Source organism: Hyaena hyaena, unplaced genomic scaffold (genome assembly GCF_003009895.1).
Source record: "Hyaena hyaena isolate Hyena2069 unplaced genomic scaffold, ASM300989v1 scaffold_652, whole genome shotgun sequence".
NCBI classification, from domain to species: Eukaryota; Metazoa; Chordata; class Mammalia; order Carnivora; family Hyaenidae; genus Hyaena; species Hyaena hyaena.
In genome coordinates, this window is record NW_024081284.1 from 872732 (window position 1) to 892250 (window position 19519).

Genomic DNA, 19519 nt, shown 5'->3' on the forward strand with positions numbered 1-19519 from the left:
CAGCAGACCTAACATCCTGATTCTGAAATTCCTTCTCTACTCTTATGACCTTCCTCTATAGGCATTCGACCACCCAAGTGCATGGCCAGATCACAGCTTGGAATGCTGCCAGCTCCAGGATTCTTGAATCCCTTCCTTATACTGTAACTCTTTTACCCCCCGCCTTGCTCACATCTGCTGAATTCTTCATTTGCTGCTCTGATCAATCTTTCTCCAGTCCTTTTCATTTTTAACTTTCCACTTAGGAAGTGCATGAGAATCACTGTGAGAAGGAGTTTAAAGTGCAGATTTCTGAGTTACCCTCTCTCCTATTCCAATTTAGTCATTAAAAAAAATTATTTTAACGTTTATTTATTTTTGAGAGACAGAGCAGGAGTGGGGGAGGGGCAGAGAGAGAAGGAGACGGCTCAAGGCTCTGTGCTGACAGCTGGGCTCGAACTCATGAGCTGTGAGATTGTGACCTGAGCCGAAGTCGGATACTTAACCGACTGAGCCGCCCAGGCACATCTCTGATTGAGTCATTTTAACAAGCACACAGACAATTCTGGTGCCATTGTCTCAGAACGCACTGGTCTGGAGAAGACCCAGGCAGGTGCCCAGCGTGCTTGGCACTACAGTGTAGTTCCAGAAGCTTCTTCAATACACCCCACCCGCCTGCACTGCTGGCCCTAAGTTTGGCTCAGCCAGCTCTGCTCCATGTCCAAGGAACAGCCCTGCAGACACTCTCGGACCTGGTGACACTTAGGTTCTATTTTGGTTCTGCCAATAGAAAACTCAGGGCAAATCCCGACCTTTGAAATCCCAGCGTCCTCACCTGTCAAATGAAGGGTTTGGACAGCTCAACTGCCAAGTGTCCTTTCGGCTCTGACATTTGACATTTTCTGCTGCCACTGTTTTGCTCGGGTCTTTCCCACTGCCTGGAAATTCTCTGCTGAGAATTGCCCATCACTTTGTCTCTGACCTTTGATGTCTGTCTCTAGAAACCCTGCCGAGCCTGTGAAGCTCTGTTCACACACCACCTCCTCCATGAAGCCCTCCCTGGCGCGCCACGCTGTCCCTGCATTCTCCTGGAAGTACAGTGTCCCCTGAGTACAGTCACATAATTTCCTTCCGTCACTGATCTTTGGTCCACTTCACCTCGTTAGTGTCTACGTTCCTTGATGTCAGGAACTATGCTCGGTGCTGCTTTCAGCAGCGGAAGCTTTTACTAACGAGTGTAGAGGACAGTCGGTAAACACTGACTGAGGAATGAGAGCATAGCATGGGCCCTACTGGCTTCTGTAACTGTTTCCCCTGGAAAAAGAGCATAATATGCCTGCACTGATCGATGCCAGAAGTGTCCTACAGAAGCATGCTTCAACTCGACAGATGACAGCCGGGCCCTGCTGACTGCTTTCTGAACTGCAGAGAGCGAGACCCCGTTTTCCTTTCGCCGTGTCTGTTACTGACGATAAGGTTCTCAAGGGAGCAGACATCTCAGGCCGTGCTTTCCTCACCATTGTCACACGTATCTGTGTGCACGATGGGAAACGTGTTTGGCCAACACCCTTAGCATCTGAGTATGTCCCTGGGATGACTGTCTCAGGGGTGCTGAAATCAGGCCAATGCACTTGGGTATCTGACCCCGATCCTACGTCCCCCGCCACACACACCGCTTCTAGCTTCCACACCAGGTGATCTGGAAGGTGACGTAGGTAGGAGGCAGTACGCAGAGTGCTCAAAGCTGCCAGGAAACAAAGTGTGCCCTAAATGTAGCCAACAATCCCCTTCTATCCAGAAACTTGAGATTAGATTGCTCAGACATTATATTACAGGGAGAGGTCATTCTCTGCTAGAATATCATTTGAGATTTAAAAGAAACAAAGTTTTTAAATGTTTATTTCATTTTTGAGAGAGAAAGACAGAGCATGAGTGGGGGAGGGGTGGAGAGAGAGACAGAGAATTGAAGCAGGCTCCAGGCTGTCAACAGAGAGCTGGACGTGGTGCTTGAACCCATGAACCATGAGATCATAAGCTGAGTCAAAGTCAGATGCTTAACCCACCGAGCCACCCAGACACCCCTGCTATGACATCATTTGGAAAAGCAGTTACCAATGTTTTGGTCTCAGGACCTATTATATAGTAACATAATCTAGACTAGCCATTTTATGTTTTACATAATATTCATGTATATGTGAGATATATATCTGTGTGTGTGTGTGTGTGTGTGTGTGTGTGTGTATAACAAAATCTAGACTAACCCCCTTTACATCTAACAAAATTATTGAGAGGGGAGCCTGGCTGGCTCAGTAGGTAGAGCATCTGACTCTTGATCTCATGAATTCAAGAGTCATGAGTTCAAGCCCCACGTTGGGTATGGAGCCTACTTAAAAAAAGTTACCGAGGACCTTAGGGACCCTATGAAAGAGTGTTGGGAAACCTCAGAGGCCCTTAGACCACATATTGAGAAGCTCTGATCTACACTGACAAATATTTTGGCAGATGTTAACTTGCAAATTCCTAGAGCCAAAAGTACTTTAACACTGAAGATAAACAGTATACATTTAATTCACTAAGTGTTATGGCACAAAGATATTAAACTAAGTATAAAATAATTAAAAATGGATGTAGAAGTGATTGGAAACCATCTGTACATATGTGCAAACACCAAGCTAGGTATTTGATATGGGAGCTTTCACGAAGGTTCTAAATTGGCTTTCGCTTTATAGTACGTTGTTCCCTTTTCCTCATTAATAGGAGAAGCATACAAGAGCTTTGTCCTTAAGGTTCTCCAGGGGGATTTATTTATTTACATATTGTAAGTAGTTGCCTATTATTAAAAAATGTAAAATCTGCTTGTGTTAATATTTAAAAATTCTTTTTTTAAATGTTATTTACTTTGAGAGAGCAAGATGGGGGAGGAGCAGAGAAAGAGGGACAGAGAGAATCCCAAGCAGGCTCTGCACTGACAGATGTGGGGCTCGAACCCACAAACCATGAAATGATGACCTGAGCCTAAAACAAGGATCAGCAGCTTAACCAAGTGAGCCGCCCAGGCATCCCTAAATTTCTTTCTTCTTTGGATCATTCCTTTAGTTGTTTTTATTTCTCTTTCCATTTTAGCCCAGAGCCACCGCTGCACAAAATCATGTTCAATCCCCTTCCTTCTTACTGTCCCCAATTACATAAAACATCTTCCCAAAAGTCAGACCCTCCCTCCCTGATTCATAAGCGCGAGACTATTAGCGTCAGGAGGTGATTTTCAGAGGTAGCACAGGCCTGGAAGCCAGGCTACTGAACACTGTCGTTGGTTGTGAAGCCTCACGATGATCATGGACATTACTCGGGCATCCAGTTCGGTCTGAACCAGGTCTCTGTGTGCTGAAGTGAGCTGTCACCACTATTGGAGCGCAGGTAGAGCAAGCCGCCGCGAGTAGGGCAGCGGCGGACGCTGGAGAAGACCCCGGAGACCAGGCGGCGCCTCCAGGCCTGGAAACCGTTCTCAGCCCTTGCGAACTTCCAGATCTACACCTCTGTCCTTCCTAAGTCACCGTTTCACATCCTACACTCCTCACCCCCACTCAGTTTATCCGCAGTTGGGATGCCAGCTAGGCACCCGCGCACCCGCCCTGTCTCATTGTGCAGAGGTGAGCCGACCCCCCAGGCAGAGCTTGCTCAGCCCACAGAGCCTTCTTCTGTAGCAAGAGCCAGGCCAGCGCCGTCTCCGCACTTCCCTTCTCAGCTCACACTCAGTCCAGGGCTCCAGCAGCTTTGGATGGGGGCTGTGAAGACAAGACCCGGTGCTGTCACCCTCCATAATTAGCCAGGCAGCAAGGCTGCTGTACTATCCCTTCGTTGACAGTACCCTTGAACCTAATAAATTATTCATGCCACCAAAGTGTAATTGGCTGTCACGTTCAAAATAGGTCATTCACGCTAAGGCTGCTGGAGGTGACGATTTCTCAGCGATGGCAGCAAATCTGAGTGCTTAGGTTTAAGCAAATCTCTGGAGAAAGTGGCTTCTCGGAGCACTCCCCCCATTAAATATCTTTCATCGAATCCTGGTTACATTCTCATTAGCGGCAGCAGGAAGAGGCTGAAACAGCTGTCGGCTGGGGTGCTGGGGGGTGGGGGGTGTGTGTGTGGAAGGCTTTGTTCAGCCTCTTCCTTCACTGACCCTTCCTTCACGAGCCTCAGGGGGCTCCTGGAGGAAGATCAATGTGAACACATGCTCCTGTTTGTCTGCTGTGCCCAAGACGGTGGCCAAGTCAGAATGAGGATGTAGCCATCGGGCACCAGCAGGTTTAGAAGCGCAAGTGTGCACAGGCCTCTCTGAGGAGCTCCTCTCGGCCCTGGGTGCCACGTTCAGAGAGGAATTCAAGGTCAACAGCTGTGGCTGCGTGCCCCTGCGTTTCAGATCCTAATTCGCAGACATCTGGGCCCCTTCGCTGCTCAGAACGCACTGGCCCGCTTGTTGGCATTGATGTGTCATTCAGTTCAAGTGCCGCCTGGAGTACAAATATTTGACTGGCTGGTTTAGTGTTTGGAGAGTTACTTATGTGTCGATATGCTCTTGTAATGGTTTTCGAGGATACCAAAGATTATCTTACCGGAAGAAGAACATTTCCCTCCAGGATGAGAATAAAGAGAAGTGGTTGAAGATGTAGCTTGAGGGATTTGACTTAAAATAAAAGCGAATGTGCTGATTGCTAGCTCTTGACTGTGAAATGGATGTGTAACTGACAAAAGCTGATAAATCTCCTTGGGGAAGGGAAAGAAGAGAGGGCATTTAGCAGTGGGATTGACCCCTGGTCTGCCTTCTATTAGGAAGATAGGCTGACAATGTCTGTAGGTCTCCTCCAGCAGAGATTCTACGCATGTACAGCCTTGGAGCAAGAGGGAGAGAGAGGCAAGCACCTTCACTTGGTAAGCATCACACCTGACGCCGGTTGCCGCATGAAGAGGGAGAGTCATGGACAGACTTCCGTGACTTTCAGATTCACCACCACGGCACCTTCCAGGCATGAAGGCCTCGCCTTCAAATATGCACCTGCAAAAAGTCGGCCCTGATCATCCAGCCCTTCCCTCTGATCCTCCTTTAAATCTCCCTTTCGTGTTTATAAACACTTTCTATGGCGTTCTTGAACTCCTGGTTTTCTGGAACGGTCTATATAGGTCATACAGCCCAGTCCTCATAAGCTAGAGATGAATCTGTGAGTAATTTTCAGTTATGTACATGCTGCTCTATCCTCAGCGCTGCCACAGATGTTTCCTGAGTGCCCACTATTCTGGGAACTTGGAGTGGGACTTCGTGAAGTCAGCCACTATCTATAAACCATAAACGTCACTGTCCTGAACTGGGCTCCTGACCCCCCTCCCCCATCATGGACCTCCCCCATCATGGACCCCCCCCCCCCCACCTCCCGGCCCCCTCCTCCGGCAGCCTTCCTCATCCGAGTAAAGAGCCCATCATCCTTCCAGATGCTTGGGCCAAAGCCTTGCATTTACCCTTGGCCACTCCCTCCCACCCCTTACCTCCAGAATTAGTTAGTGTCAGGCCTGGCAGTTCCTTCTGGAACATCACAAATCTCCCAAGTGGCCTCCTGCCTTTGCGCTCCATGCCCCCATCTTTATCTTGAAGACAACAGCCATAATGATCCTTTTGAAAGGCAAATCAGATCACGTCACTTTGCTCAACACCCACGGAGGTCTTCCCATCTCCCACAGAGCGAGCACTCAAATCCTTACAATGGCCTGGAAGACTTTACACGGGCTGGACCCCCCCAGAAGCCTCTCGGATTTCGTCTTCTGCCGCTCTCTGCTTGCGTACCCCATGCTGCAGCCACGCTGGCCTCCGGCTCTTCCTGGAACATTCTCTCCCAGAAGTGTAGGACAGACCTACAGTTCCATCCAGCCTCTGGGTATTTATCAGCAAAGCCCTCCTTGACCACCGTGTTCTCTCCTTCTCATCCTGCACTTAATTTTTCATCATAACACCTCCCCCTTCTGACGCATCCTATCTTTACTTGCTTATCTGGTGCCTGTCCCCTTCCACTACAATAGAACTTCACAAGGGCTGGGACTTTGTTATATTTCATTGCTGGCCTGGGAGCTGAATAGAACTGAACCTAGGGCATGGTAGACATTCAATAAATATTCTCTAAACAATGAAAAAAGTAAATCTTATACCTCTAAATGGTTCAGAACCTCCTGAGGGGGCTGCCTCTTCTGATTATGCTCCTCCTTTCTAGAGCAGCCTCAGGAAGGGCTCATGTCAAAATATATTTATGCAGAGATTCTAAAAACCGATTCCCAACCAGGCAGAAATTGGTAGAAAGAATTCCCATACCTAAGTCTTACACATTCTGTGACAAAGAGCACAGTCTTTCTAAGACTGTGTCAGGTACGCCCAGCCTTGGTCAGAATCCACTCCCTGGAACCACTTCTGTCTCTCTGGAACTTCCGCCACCTGCTGTTAAATTTATGCGGTTCAAGAAAGGCAACCATACGGCAGACTTTCAGGAGCGGCCTGGTGCTTTGCCGTCTTGTTGGTTCGTTTTAGTGTAGCTGTTCCTAACTCTCTCTCTCTCTTTTTTTAATGTGAAGGTATATACATGTGGTAAAACACCCAGAAGACTAACCATCTTCATAATTCTGAAGTGTACAGCTCAGGAGGGTTGAATGCATTCACGCTTTCTGCCACCCGCCTCCAGAACTCTTTTCACCCTGCAAAACTGAAACTCTATACCCATAAAAAAAAAAAAAACAAAACCCGTTATTCCCTTCCCTGCCTTGGCTACCACCCTTGCATTTTCTGTTTCTAGAAATTTGACTACTTTAGATACTTCATATAAGTGGACTCATACTGAATTTGGTGGGGTGTTTTTATTTTATTTTAATTTTTGTAACTGGCTTCTTTCACCTAGTTTCATGACCTCAGGTTCATCTACATTATGGCCTATGTCAGAAATCCTTTTTTATGGCCAAATAATATTCCATTGCATATAGACCACATTTTGTTTGCCCATTCAGTCGCCGATGGGCATTTGGGTTGCTTGCACCTTTTGACTATTGTGAATAACGCTGCTATGAACTTGAGCGTGCAGATATCTCTTCAAGATCCTGCTTTTAGTTCTTCTGGAAGTATGCCCAGAAGTGGAGTTTCTGGGTCATAGGATAATTCTCATTTTTTGAGCAGCCGCCATACTGTGTTCCATACCAGCTGCACCGTTTTACATTCTCACCAACAGTGGACAATGGCTCCTTGACTCCTTTTAACAACACGATATTTTCCCTTCCAGCAAGTTAGAACTAAGCTGTCCAGTAGAGCTAAACATTCCTGCTGCTTCTAACGCTTAGCAACCAGGAGCCAAGTGGTCCCAGTAAATGTGCGTAAGTGTGTGGGGTGGTGCTTTTCCCTCACTCCTTCATGCCTGTTTTGAAAAGGCTTACTTGTCCTCGAATTAACATGCAGGCTAAGGGGACACACACTGGTCTGCATTACAGATGAAGGGCCGTGGGCAAGAGCCGGCACTGCTTGGGGATGATCAAAGCTCTGCTAATCCCTTGTAATCTTTTCATGCAAAGGTAACGTATTTCCACTTGTGGTTTCTTTGAGTGATTCTGCCCATGGTGAATCGGGATACTTGGGGTGTTGTGTGTGGAAGAGCCGAGAACAGGACTGGAGTCATGCTCACACATCAGTCGTTCCTTACCGGGAGTTCCCGAGGGCTCCAGATGTTGGACACATGTAAACTCAGAGTCAAATGGGGAGAAAAGTCCCTCAAGGTGACATAGAGGTATAAGTGGAAAGGACCTGGGGCTCCTGGATGGCTCAGTGGGTTGAGCATCCGACTTTGGCTCAGTTCATGATCTCATGGTTTGTGAGTTCGAGCCCCGCGTCAGGCTCTGTGCTGACAGCTCAGAGCCTGGAGCCTGCTTCAGATTCTGTGTCTCCCTCTCTCTCTGCCCCTCCCCCACTTGCACTCTGACTTTCTCTCTCTCTCTCAGAAGTAAATAAACAGTAAAAAAAAATAAAATAAAAAAATAGGTGGAAAGGACCTGTCCAGGGTCCTCCTTGTGTGCTACTTGCTTTCACCTCATTCAACAGTGGGCTGGGGGATCATGTCCTTAGTCCCACTGTGTCTCCCACTTGAGTGGCATTGCTTTCTCTGCCCTCCCCAGCCAGACCCCCTGTCTGGGGCTTTGTCTTGAACCACAGACATTTCATCATCCTTCCAGCTGGTGTGACAGAGTAGTGTCATATATGGTGACATATGTTCTCTTAAAAAGAATCTTTAAAGCAATAAAAGGGGTAGAAAGCCCCTCTTATATGGGGGCTTAAAAATGCTAAGACCTTCCCAGCAGATGCAAAAAGGGGAAGACCTGGTGAGAGACACAGGTAAGAAATCAATGACCTCGGGGCGCCTGGGTGGCTTAGTCGGTTAAGCGTCCGACTTTCGCTTAGGTCCTGATCTCGCGGTTCATGGGTTCGAGCCCCGCGTCGGGCTCTGTGCTGACTACCAGCTCAGAGCCTGGAGCCTGTTTCAGTCTGTGACTCCCTCTCTCTCTGACCCTCCCCTGCTCACGCTGTCTCTCTCTCCTAGAAATAAATATTAAAAAAAAAAAAAAAAGAAATCGATGACCTCAAATTCCATGATTTGGAATTTGATAACACTGGCTTCTTCTTTGAAGAGCCATGTAGCAAACATTATAGGCTTTGTGGGCCAAGAGGCAAAAACAAGGACGTTATGTAGATGCCTCCACATAACAAGAGAGAAAACAAAATTTTCATGTATTTTTATTGACAAAATTTTAAATGTAATAATTGAATCCTTTTTTGTTTTGTGATCCTGGTCTGCTTAGGAGAAGAATGGGACTCTTCTTCTTCGGGATAACTTTTTGCATAGTTGGAGTTCAGGGTTTACTGTTCCTCATCATCAACTCAATTGCAAATGTTCATCTGTAAAAACCATTCGTATCTTGGAGGCTGTGCACAGAAAGAGGCAGTGGGCTGGGAGTGGCCTGCAGGCTGTAGTTCGGTTGACTTCTGACTAGGTCACGATGGGGCGGAGGCCACTGACTCACCGCGTGCGGTTCTCAGTGTTGCCTAGTAGGTTGTAAAGGTGCAACCACCTGTCTTTCTGAAGTAGCATGAGTGTTAGGAAGACGCACAGGGCTTTTTTCTATCCTCTTCACTGTAGCCCGTGTTGTAAATAACAGGATGTGCGGCTTTTCTCATACAGATGATGAGGCTTCTGACCCACCATCACCAGGCTCTCCAGGCGTGGGGAGGTTTTGGGTTGACCCATCACTAGTCTACCCTGCCTCAGCGGGTACAGTTTCTTCCCTAACGGATCAGTTATGTGCACTGGTCATAACTTTCAATGAGTGGAGCTCAATCAATATTTGTTGATGAGTTCACAGCAGGTTGATTCTATTAATTGTTCTCTAACCCATGTAGAATTATTATTATTATCAACTGAGCTAATATTTGTTCACATTCATATATTTACAAAAAATATACACAAACACAATACCACAGTTTCCTCCAAGAGATTTTATCATTGAAAATATTTTAGGGGCATCTGGGTGGCTCAGTCAGTTAAGTGCCTGATGCTTGATTTTGACTCAGGTCATGATCTCTTGGTTTTGTGAGTTTGAGCCCTGCATTGGGCTCTGCGCTGACAGCATGGAGCCTGCTTAGGATTCTCTCTCTCTCTGCCCCTCCCCCGCTTGTGTGTGTGCGCGTGTGCACACACACTCTTTCTCTCTCTCAAAAAAGAAAGGAATTATTTTAAAAAGCAATGGAAAAAAACAAACAAACAAAACACCACTAGAAGGAATGTTGTAGGAGTTTCATTTAAGATTTAATTGCTATCCTAAAATATTGTAATGTGTATAATTCAAATTTTAATGGATGTTATCCTTAAATTAGGAATGTTTTAACAAATAAAGAGAGCCTAGCCTTTCTAAGATTACTGAGATGGGGAAGACAGAAACTGTGCCATGTTTACTGCAAGTAAATATATATCTGGGAAATAGGGATTGTGTATTATAGATACTGATAGAGATATGATTCCTGATGTCTAGAATTCCTGGCCAAGACAAGGGAACTCTTTCCACAAGAAAAATAGTGTATATTATTCTTTAATGCTCAAAGAATTTTCAGAGGGAGACCAGACTGGCTAACAATAAAAAAATGAGTAGGAAGTCACATACTTATTCTGTGCCAAATGATGGGGTTATTCTGAGTTCTGTCTTGGTCAGATGGCAGAGATCAGATAGCAGCCAGGCTTGTTAATTCATGAGCCAGATGCACCTTTATATTCCTAGGAAAGCATTAAAATGGGCTATCTAAATAACTAAGCTTTCATCAGCTTGTGTCTTTGTTGATCACAAGCCAGGAGTAGAAGAAGGGAATTGCCTAGACTTGGAGGCTGGGCCCTCAATTTGATAATAACTAACATTTACATAGTAAGCCCTTAATGGTTTCCATTACCACATACATTATCTCCTTTAACTGCACAGCAATTTTCTCTTTATTTTCTCTCCCATTACCATCATCATCATCACCAAGACCACCACCATGACTGCCACTATCACCACCACTACCATCATCATCACCATCATCATGACCATCATCATCATCATCATGACTGTTGCCATGACCACCATGACCACCACCACCATCATGAACAAGACGCCACCATGACCACCATCACCACCACCACCATCATCACCACCACCATGACCATCATCATCATCATCACCATCACCACCACCATCATCACCATCATCATGACCATCACCATCATCATGACCATTGCCATGACCACCATGACCACCATGACCACCACCACCATGAACAAGATGCCACCATGACCGCCATCACCACCACCACCATGACCATCATCATCATCATCACCATCACCACCACCATCATCATCACCATCATCACAACCACCGTGACCACCATCGCCATCACTATCACTATTATCATGACCACCCCAACACCATCATTATCACCATTATTATCATCATCCCCGTGTGGAAGAAGGAAAGGGAAGCTTCTGAACGGTTAGGTAACTTTCTTAAAGTCAAACTACTAGTAAACTGAAGTAGATCTTTTGAGTCCAAAAATGTTTTGTTCTTTCTACTATTCGACCTGCCTTCTGTTTTGAAATCTGAATAGTAATAATCAAAGATTTAAAAATAATGGTGGCTTAGAATTCTAAACAAAGTGCTTAATATAGCAATATGGCCGGAAAAGGGGTTTGGCCCTCTGCTAGAAGCTGTTTGCAGAGAGAGCATACAATTTTATACACAGAGTTTAGATCCTTCAAAATAGTCATGTTTTCCAAAAAAGATTTTTCATCATGCTTTTTATTAAGACTTAAAATTCTAACTTATGTTTCAGTCTTTAGGGATACTAATGAAGATTAATGGGGAGATGAAGCATGCCCCACTCCAAAGGCAGCCTTGGTCTCCCTCAGTATATACAGCAGAAGTTGAAGGAGAAGAGTTTGTCTTTCCTAATATTTCAGTCATATGATTTATCTGAAAGTGGTTCGAAGTGCCTTCCACAAATCACACCTGCATATTCAATTCTCGGACATACTTTTCCTCAAATACCATTGTATGAGCTCATTGTGCTGTCATAAATAGGAAGAAAAATCGCACTGCAGAAAATATTTTCATATTTTCTCCTTCTCAGAGTTTCCTGAATGCCAATTTATAGAGAAAAAAATTATATTCAACTGCTCAGCCAGCTGACTCAAGTTGTGATCTGAAAGTCACGTTATTTTCTTCCTGTTTCTTAGCTCATTAGATCTTAACACTGAATGGATGGTTTAGAATGGAGTCTAGAAGGAGGAGGGACCAGCTGGTTTCCCCCGTTGCTGTTTGAGTTGTAAAGTAGACGTATTGAAACCTTTAACTCCCAATGATCCAAGACTAATAAGGAAAACATTGCAATGAAAAGATGGCGCCATCATCTCATCACTTTTGAGAGGACAGCAACGCGTTCTTTCTTCTTTGTTTAGAAATGTTCGTTTCCTAGGGTTACACCTCCTAATACAGCAGAAAATACAATAACCTCAACACGTTTTCTCTGTTTGCTAGGTTATCTGTTACTGAAAATCTTTACAAAGTTGACAGAGTTTTGTTTTGTTTTTCTCCCTCAATTGGGGAAACAGACACCTCATGCCTCCGAAAGTTTACATTTTTCTCCGCTTTATATCTTTTTCTTTTTTAAATTTATTTCTAGGAGAGAGAGAGAGATAGACAGCGTGAACAGGGGAGGGTCAGAGAGAGAGGGAGACACAGACTCTGAAACAGGCTCCAGGCTCTGAGCTGGCAGTCAGCACAGAGCCCGACGCGGGGCTCGAACCCACGAACCGCGAGATCATGACCTAAGCGAAAGTCGGACGCTTCACCGACTAAGCCACCCAGGAGCCCCTCTCCGTTTTATATCTTAAGGCCCGCAATTCTTACTCTGGATCCATCATTGACCTTTAAGTGTCTTCTACCTGAAGCATTTGTTCAGCGAGGTAAAGCATGAAAAAGTGTAAGACGTGGAAAGTCCACATGCAAAAGAGAGATACTGATACAAATTATTACTAATTTGCCTTCGGGAGTAAAACTGGCCATTATACCTGGCCTTCACTATTCCAGCATCAAAATCTCTCTCTTAAACATATCTAAACATGACCAAGTAGATTGTTATTTTTCCTGAAGGGAAATTCTAGATGCCTCACGAGATATGCTCTGTCTACACAGCACAAAGTGTTTTTTTCAGTTTAAATAGCCTGGTGTATCTGCCAATAAGGATCGAACACTTCAGATTCTCATCAGATCCCTCCTTCCCTCCAGGGTGGACACATGCTGTGGAATCTTCACCCTGGCAGTCAGCCAGGTACGCCCACATTTCAGGCTCCCCCGAAACCAGCCCCCAGGACAGCCTGGAATGTGCTGAGTATGTCAATATCCCACCGGCACCTGTTCGCTTGGTTTCGTTTTCTTCTCTCCATTTTACTTGCTTGCTAAGACCAGTCACTGTTTTGTTTCCCTTCCTCTCTAACTCTTCTCTGTCCTTCTGGTGGTTGAAACAGTCATTTCAATTTGGCTCAGCGCATACCTTTTCCTTTTTGAAAACCTCTTCTGAAATCCACTGAATCATAAACATCTTTGTTCAACAGCACAGCTGTTTGGCAAACAATCAATGGGCAAAATGTAGCCATCCAAAAATACATGGGAAGTTGAATGAGCTGACACTTGCTAAGCACAGTAAAGCACGTGAGGAATATTTAACTGGAGAAACCATACCTCTAACAAATATGTTGACTTGAGTAAGTGAAGTGACTTCTGTCAAGGAGGGAGGGCAATGCTACCAAATTATTTCACTGTTTTGGCCGTAACAACTACACATTTCTCTGCTTAAAAACATTTATTTTTGGCTACACACACAATGGGTATGTTTACATGTTTAGTTCTCATGTCCTGTAAAACACATACTTGAGTGTGTCTTATACCATTCCTAAAAAGACTTGGCTGGCTGCCTCATAAAGAGATTAGATAAGCATTTAAAATGCTTTATTTGTGCTATTGGGCCCTTTGGCTTTGGCCTGATCTAAATAGGTCACTCTGAGGTCACTGGAGACCATAAATTGAGTGGGGGGGGGGGGAGGTGGAGCCATGGTTATAACAGCCTGCATAGCGTTAGTGCGATGTGCTATTTTCGTTTGTGCCCCTGAAATGACACCATCCATTTGGCACCAGCCAAGGAAAGCTTCCTCGACATCTATGGGAAGGGAATATTTTGCAATAATCCAAGACATAGGTCACGGAGGCATGAATTACCGCGGGGAGGTCTGTGTCCGCCCCATAACTGGTGACAAAGTAGGAAAAATGACTTCCAAGCAGAGCATTTATCCAGGAATCTGAAGGGAGGAACTGATCCAAGCCACCTTGGCAACTCACGAAAGCCAAGAGTGACCAACTGTTTTCAACTCAGGAAACTAGGGCAGCGTCTTCCTGGCTGTTTTCTAATCCTGCTTGAGAACCCCAGATACGGAGTTTTGGAGAAAGGTCCAACATAGCTAATTACCAATTCTATTTATACAACATAAACTGTGGCATAACCAAATGAAAAGCTCCAGCTCCTCCTAGCCAAGACACATATCTCTATGTTCCATCTTTATGTTCATAGTTTTATGTTCCAGCTCTTAATACTTTTTCCATGTCTTTTAATTTTGGAAAGGGCACATGTAATTCAGTAAACAGCATCAAAATATGCCAGATTAGAATAGACTGCGTAATTGTTGACCTATGAAAAAATATCTACCGTGGCTTCATAAGCAGTACAGACAGAAAGTAATCATCGACTCTACTTACAGTTCTTGTTTTCTTTTTCTTTGATGAATCTTTTGCAGTTTTCTTGCCCTTTCTAAACTGAAAGCCTTTTGAAAGGGAAAACGTGCTAATTTACTTGGCTTGAGGAAATGAGAGAGGTTTGGTTCAAAGTGAGTGGTATTTTTTTCTTAAATCTCTGCTGGTCTGTTTAAGAGCAACAGGCAGCTAGGGGCACCTGGGTGGCTCAGTCGGTTGAGGGACCGACTTTGGCTCAGGTCATCATCTCCGGGTTTGTGGGCTGGAGCCCTGCATTAGGCTCTGTGCTGACAGTGCAAAGCCTGCTTCGGATCCTCTGTCCCCCTCTCTCTCTGCCCCTCCCCTGCTCATGCTCTCTCAAAAATAAAAAAAATCAAGTGGAAATTGAAAAAAAAACGAGTGCTCTCCCTTCTGCCAGTTCATCTGCATCTGGGAAGGGGTCTCCTCCTTTGGGGAGGCGGAGGCAGCTTTCGTAGATAAGGTGATGCAGGACAGGGGAAATATTCCCATACTGTGCTGCCTTGTACCAGTTCTGGAGAACTTTTGAAGGTCTGGCAAAAGCTTTGCCATTCCCTATGGTCTTTCTAGAAGCAAGATCTTACGAGGCATGTGAGTGTCCAGGGACAGAGGAGCCTGAGAAATACTCTGCGCACATAACTGTGACCCCGTGGTGTGTTATTAGTCTAACCACTGCACTTGAGGGCAGATTCTCGAGCAGGGCTGAAAATAGGGGCAGTGACTTGTGGTTCTGAGGAAGCAAGCAGCTACAGCTTTAACTTGGGCCAAGGAGTCATTTAGGCTGCTGAGCCAGCAACTGACCGCCACCTGGGGGACTGTTTCCTCCCACACGCGAATTCTGTTCTGTGGCTGAAAGCCAGCCAAGGCCTCCGTTGTGCACGACGCTTCTTGTCTTTTTTTCTATTATTACTATTATCAGCCTCATAATTGTTGGAGTTATCATTACTATTATTATCCGTCCAGCTATTTCTATAACACACACCAGACTAGCTGTCAAGAAGGCACAGTAACAAAACAGATGAAAGCCCTTTAATTTGATAAGTTTGAAATAATGATGGGAAAAGAGCATCTGATTCCACTGACTGATTTTTTCAAAACCTTGGTAATCAAATCAATCCTTTCTCCCCAAGAAAGAATAAAGTCTACCTGGTAGCAAGATGGTGTTGGGGTTATTTGGAAAGTGTGTGTGTGTGTGTGTGTGTGTGTGTGTGTGTGAGAGAGAGAGAGAGAGAGAGAGAGAGAGAAGGAGGGAGGGAGGGAGGAATAAATATTGAAATATTGAGGTTTCTGGAGGTGTAGGTGGATTACTGCTTCTCTCTCTCTCTCTCTCACACACACACACACACACACACACACACACACACTAACGACTTGCAACTCTCCCCTGGAACAGAACAGAGTTACACACCAATGTCTCTTAATTCTGTGCACCTTAACATTTTCTTTAACCACAAGAAACAATAGCTGAAGCAAACAAGAATTCAGAAAGGCAGTTAAAAAAATATTGTGAGCATGACTCATTTTTTTCACCCAGGTCTCTATGTGGTCCATAAATCTAAATAGATTTGTATATACTTTGAAGCAAGTGGACCTAAATTCTAAATTTGTGTCCCTTTAGGGGGAAAGGGTTCTTTAAACATGTATCCATTGCAAAGAAATACGGTTGCCTTAGCAACAAGTTCCTGGCCATCTTCCTTCCATTATGTTAGAGAAAACTCATTGTACCAAAAGCTTTCTGCTTTCTTAGGCATGCTAAGTGAGCCAAAAGCAGGGGTGAAACAGAGCAAACACGAATTCTCCTAGGTAGCTGTATGCCGCTGTGCAGAAGAGGTTGAGTGGTAGAATGCTGGAGTTTTTAAAAATGAAATCTTACACAATGTGTAATCAGCCCATTTGTTTCAGATGAAAGGTGAGGCTCAAAGAGATGAAATGACCTGTCCAGGACCTCACACCCCTGTGACGGCCGGCGCAGAGCTCTAGTCCAGCTGTGAGCAACCTGTCTGATGTATTTTTACTGTATCATACCTCTGAGGAGTTGCTTACAAGCCGAAGTTCTTTTTTCAATTTAAATCCAAGTTAGTTAATATATAGTGTGATAATGATTTCCGGAGGAGTTTAGTGAGCCATCACTTCCGTACAACATCCAGTGCTCAACCCAGCAAGCATCATGCTTGATGCCCATCCCCATTTAGCCCACCCCCACCCAACATCCCTCCAGCAACCCTCAGCTTGTTCTCTCTATATAAGAGTCTCTTATGGTTTGCCTCCCTCTGTTTTTACTTTACTGTTGCTTCCCTTCCTCTATGTTCATCTGCTTTGTTTCTTAAATTCCACATGTGAGTGAAATCATACGGTATTTATCTTTCTCTGACGGACATATTTTGCTTAGCATAATACATTCTAGTTCCACCCATGCTGTTGCAAATGGCAGGATTTCATCCTTTTTGATGGCCAAGTAGTATTCCATTGTATATATTTACAACATCTTCTTTATTCATTTGTCAGTTAATGGAAATCTGGGCTCTTTCCATACTTTGTATAACCCGAAGTTCTATAAATAAGTCCTATTTGGAATACACTAGGTTAGCCCAACATGTAGGAAAATTCTTGTACATCACCTTCTAGCCTAGTCTATAAACCCATTTTTGTGACTACATAGGAGGAATGAGTATTTACTGAGTACTTACTATGTTGTAGGTGCTATTCTAAGCACTTCCCTGTAATTGGCTATGAGGTTTGTACTCCCTTAAAAAAATTTTTTTAATGTTTAATTTTTAAGAGAGAGAGGGAAAAAGAGAGAGAGAGAGAGAGAGCGCGCGCGCGCGCGCGCGCAAGTGGGGGAGGGGCAGAGAGAGAGAGGGAGTCACAGAATCTGAAGCAGCCTCCAGGCTCTGAGCTGTCAGCACAGAGCCTGACATGGGGCTCCAACCCACAAACTGTAAGATCATGACCCAAGCTGAGGCTGGACGCCTAACTGACTGAGATACCCAGGTGCCCCTGTACTCATTTTATAAGTGAGTAAACAGGCACAGAGCGATGAAGTAACCTGCTCGAAGGCAAAGAGTGATTTAAGTGGTAGAGCTCAGGTGGTTTAACTCCACAGCTGAACCTCCTGGTGACTGTCACCCGCAACAGAACTTGCTTAAATGAGGCACCAGCCAGATAAACACTTGCATAAACTGGCCGTCATGAGCTCAGAGAACTGAATAAAAACACCACCAGACATTGGACTTAAAAGCATTCTTTCTCTCATCTTTCGAGATGAAGTCAGATGAGAAATTCAGTCCAGAAAGTATGAGGCATATCACTAGTGAAATGCGATGCAAACATTATGAATCTATTGTGAAGAGAGTCTACAACCTAGTAGCTATTACTGTCCCATTTTACCACTGAGGAAACTGAGGTTTAGTGTAGCAAGTTAAAGGACTTGCATAAACCACAAAAGTAGTTCGTGGCAAATGAGAATTTGAATCTGAATCCTGTCTGATGCCCAACTTGACTCTTAACCATGGTTGTTGGGGTTGAAATAATCACCTTAATAATCCTTCGTGTTCCTGAGAGAGAGCCTACGGGTCACCAGGCCCAGCTTTCCTGAGGTCTTAGCTCGCCCTGGGGGTGGGCGCCACACGTAAGCTGCAGTGTGGCGCCTCGGCCTATAGATGGCGCGCATTAGCACCAGAGTCACGCGCCGAAAGAATCCCTTTGGGGGAAAGAAATGTGGCCTGGGCATTTTGGGGCTGGGTGAAAAATTACCAGATTGTCTAATCTAGGTTTATCTTCCTGGTGGTGAGCCTTTTTTTTTTTTTTTTTTAAAGTCCTGAGGGGAGTAAACATCTAAGGCTAAAGTTCAAGTGGCTCTAAATGGTTGTCATCAAAGTAAAGCAATGGATGGAGTTTGGCAAGCACCACTGAAGCTTGAGTAGGTTTTCTTAAACCTGATTGATTTCAGTTATGATGCAACTCCCATTAGGATTTTAAATATTTCTGAGGCCAGAACAAAATAACAGAAAGACACTCTGAACACTGACAGTGGTCACATCCTAGATGATTAGGTTACAAAGGTGTCTTACTCTGCTTTACTCTCTAATTTTTCCTCAATGGATTTGCATGACTTGGGTAGTCACTAAAGCTATTACTCGTGCTCCTTTTAAAAAATTACTTGATAGGGTTTTAAAACACTTACTAGATATGGCTTCTTACCTAGTTTGGAAATCAAATTTGGAAATCAACAAACTTATGAGGTCGCTGAGTCCACATTACCATTTATTTAGACCATTTCAAATTCTAGAAAAGCTCTCACCTGTGGCCCATATCACTGGCAGCATTTGAACAAGACCCCTGTAGGTCACTAGATTAGCTAATGAAAATCACAGCCCTTACAGCCAACCCCTCACCCCACAGGTCTGCTCGTGGAAGAGCCATGAAATAAGAAGGGAGAACCACATGGTGCCAGTGGGTATTAGAAGCTCACATCCCAGCCTGGAAGAAGAGGAGGAAGGCATGGACACCTGGGGCCCGAGGAAGAGAAAATGATCCCAAGGGAAAGGGAGAAGGGGGAGGGGCAGCTAGCGCAGATCAAAGCAATTCGGTGCCGCGGACAACCAGCCCTGGTCCGTTTGTCCAGCTGCTACCTTGGCAACTCTGCTGTGTGCAAAGCACCACGACAGGTGTCCCTTAAGGTGTTGGCACAGAAGGACAAGGCATAATTTAGCACTATTTCCTCCCCTAAACTAAACCTTTATCTCATCATGACTTAAAAAACAAGATATTTGGAGGAACCATTCAACTCCCTCTCCTACTTTGCCCAGTATTCGTTGGTGCCTAGACTGAGATCCACCGCCACCAGGATGCTTTCAAAGTACCCAAGCTGGCAAACGTTACAAAGCGAAGCGAAGTACATGAGAACGGCTCCTGCCAGAAAGGTTTACCTTCACCGAAAACATCATCCTCTTCCTCACCCAGGAGCTCCTCAGGGTCCAGATACTGCATCTTGGAGAGGGCGGCAGGCAGCGGGTGCTGGCAGGTGCACAGCTGTGTGGGTCCCCACCACCCCAGTGCGCCCCAGGAACTTCCTCTCCGAGGGTTGCTGAGGCCTCAGTTCCGCATCTGCCTTCCCACAGCAGCTTCATTCATA

General features: G+C 45.1%; 1 protein-coding gene across 2 annotated transcripts in view; it reads right to left on the minus strand.

Annotated features, from left to right (window-relative positions):
• The window catches only part of RIPOR2 (RHO family interacting cell polarization regulator 2), a 230348-nt gene that overhangs the window by 102870 nt on the left and 107959 nt on the right, over nt 1-19519 (minus strand). The window contains exon 1 of one of the 2 annotated variants that reach the window (XM_039216708.1): nt 19314-19477. The exons of the other annotated variant lie outside the window; for it this stretch is intronic. Coding sequence (XP_039072639.1) covers nt 19314-19374 — 61 coding nt within the window. The 5' untranslated portion in view covers nt 19375-19477. Of the gene's footprint in view, nt 1-19313; nt 19478-19519 lie in introns of those variants that run through there. 2 annotated transcript variants of the gene reach the window in all.